The sequence below is a fragment of the Cebus imitator genome, unplaced genomic scaffold (assembly GCF_001604975.1).
Source record: "Cebus imitator isolate Cc_AM_T3 unplaced genomic scaffold, Cebus_imitator-1.0 Scaffold1070, whole genome shotgun sequence".
NCBI classification, from domain to species: domain Eukaryota; kingdom Metazoa; phylum Chordata; class Mammalia; order Primates; family Cebidae; genus Cebus; species Cebus imitator.
Window position 1 is genome coordinate 19,651 of NW_016108385.1, and position 2,669 is coordinate 22,319.

Below are 2,669 nucleotides of genomic sequence, written 5' to 3' on the forward strand. Positions count from 1 at the left end.
GCAGGCACGCTTTATTTTAGATAAATCATTATTAGAGAATATGATTTGGTCAAATATTTGGAAAAGTTAGACATAAAAGGGAAAATGTGGCATACATATTTCCAGCTATTAATTTTTTTATTTTTAAAGATTTTTGAAGGTTATAAAAATAATTATTAACGTAGTTCACTCTAAAGAAAAGAAAAGAAAAAGGTTCTAACCTGTGTGATTGGGATGAGACAGTATTACATTGATGAAATGATTCCCAGCTTCACACATCTGCAAAACGTTTTAAACATTTTCAGTGTGATATACCTCTCTGCCTACTTAAAAAATAAAATGTATCCTACAGATATACAAAATCTATGTAAAACATTAATCCCAAAGATTCAAAAGACATATATTTTATTTTAAATATAAAGGTAAGATTTTTATTATTATAACGATGAAAAAAGCTGTTGCTGGCATGTATTGAATAAAAAAAATTAGTCACAGCAAGTTAGAAATTCTGAAGATATCTTTCACACTGTTTAATAATTAAGTCTAAACTGTCTTGTTAATCAGCTTTGTACTTGTTACTATCGGGAGATTTTCAGCCCATAAAGTGGCAACCCTTGCTGAAGATAAATTTGGCATAGGTTTATGTTAATCTCAGTTCATTAACAGCAAAAATCTTTCTCGTGAGTGGTGATTGATTTCCAACTAGCATCATCTCGATTTAGGAAACCTATTGTGAGCAGTGCTACCACACAAAGAAAACTGCTGCTTATCTGTCATCATGACCTCTTGATTATATGCACTCTCATAGTTGATGCTGTTAATAGGCCACTATGTCCCTCCAAGATCAAAGGCTTACCACCAACTCCTGAGGCCAAAAATATTCTCAGTTTGCAACATGTGTCCTGTGAGGGTAAGACCCTTCCATTTTGTACCATATATACCTTAACTGATTTAACACCAAGTATTAAATCAGATATGGTATATATGGCAGACACAAGACTAAGGAAGGTAAGACCCCTCCTTTGTCTGCCACGTATACCTTATCTGATCAAAGACTTACCACCATCTGAGACTAATACTGTTCTCAGTTTGCAACATGTGTCCTGTGAGGGTAAGACCCTTTTTTTGTCTGCCATATATACCTTATCTGATTTAACAACATATAAATACCCTGACACTGATATCTGACTATGTTATTCAAAATCTTTCTTGTTTAGAGTCATTAAATTTTACCATATCCCCAAAGTTGAGTACCCATTAAACTCAGTACCTATAATGTTGTTAATCTCATAGATTATATCTGGTTTAGTCCTTTTCAACCATTTCTGTATGCATTTTTTCACATATAATAATAGTTTTATGGACTTTAATTTCTGGATGTTTTACAGACCAATTGTCATATAATTCAATGCTTTCTAAATTGTAGGGAAAAATATATTGAAAGGGAAAATTTAAAACCATTTTCATCATCCAGAACTGTTATGTAAAAATGCTACTTAAAATAAAATTGTTGCACATATACACCATGGAATACTATGCAGCCATGAAAAAACAAGTTCATGTCCTTTGCAGAGATGTGGATGAATCTAGAAACCATCATTCTTAGTAAACTGACACAAAAAGGGAAAACCAAACACCACGTCTTTACTCATAGGTGGGTGATGAAAAATGAAAACACTTGGGCACAGGGAAGAGAACAACACTCACTGGGCTAGGTGGGGGCGTGGAGGGAGGAGGAGGGGAGAGACAGTAGGGGATGAGGAGGATGGGAATGGTTAACACCAGGAGAAATGCCTGATGTAGGCAACAGGACTTGGTGGAGGGAATGGAGACAGCACGCAGGATGTGCACATGTACCATAGAGCCCGAAATACAATAAAGTAAATAAATAAACAAATAAAATAATTTCGATAAATTAATTCATTTAGGACATAATGTAAACAAATATACCAAATATAAAATCAATACTTAAAGATCCTGGAAACAATACAAATACAAATTTTATACCAACATAAATGCACAAAATAATTATAGAAAAGGATTTGGTTTCTTAAGTTATCTTTAAGGAGGCAAAGTGGAATTTTAAATTTTCAGGTAATACTTTTTTGGAAGTTTTACATGTGAACGTGGGTAAGTATCAAGCTTTCGGTTGCATGAACCTGTGCTCACATGCCACATATTTCATTTACTATGTATGAGAGATTAAGTGAATTCCACATTTGGAATTTCATCTCTTCACCTAAATGCAAATGTTAATTTCTGTCTTTAGAGACTTTATAATGATTGAATGAGGTCAAGTACCTTGCACATCATGTTTACCCAATAAAATTATTGTGGTAATATTAGTTACAATTTAATCAATAAAGACTTCTCCAGATTATCCTACATTAATCTCACTTCTCTAGACTTCATTTCCACAAATTGTTGGCACTACAAAAACCATAATTACTAAATTAATGGTTTGTTACATTTCTGTTTGGTCGTCCTATATTTTGTACGTCCTTCAACTTAGACAGCTTGCCATGTTTATTTTCCATCACTTACTGTGCCAAACACAAAAAAGAATATATTATAAAATATTTATTAAAAATCAAATTAACTTACCAAAATTTGTGAAAAATTATAGTTTAGAAATTATGTCTTGATGAAACATTTGTTTTGAGATTATTAATATTTTTATGCTTATTCAG

At 32.5% G+C, this 2,669-nt stretch overlaps 1 protein-coding gene across 1 annotated transcript in view; it reads right to left on the minus strand.

The window, feature by feature from the left end:
- TECRL (trans-2,3-enoyl-CoA reductase like) overlaps positions 1 to 2,669 on the minus strand; it is a 24,264-nt gene that overhangs the window by 5,970 nt on the left and 15,625 nt on the right. The window contains exon 5 of the mRNA XM_037735883.1: positions 201 to 258. Within this exon, the coding sequence (XP_037591811.1) occupies positions 201 to 258 (58 nt within the window). The remainder of the gene's footprint in view (positions 1 to 200; positions 259 to 2,669) is intronic.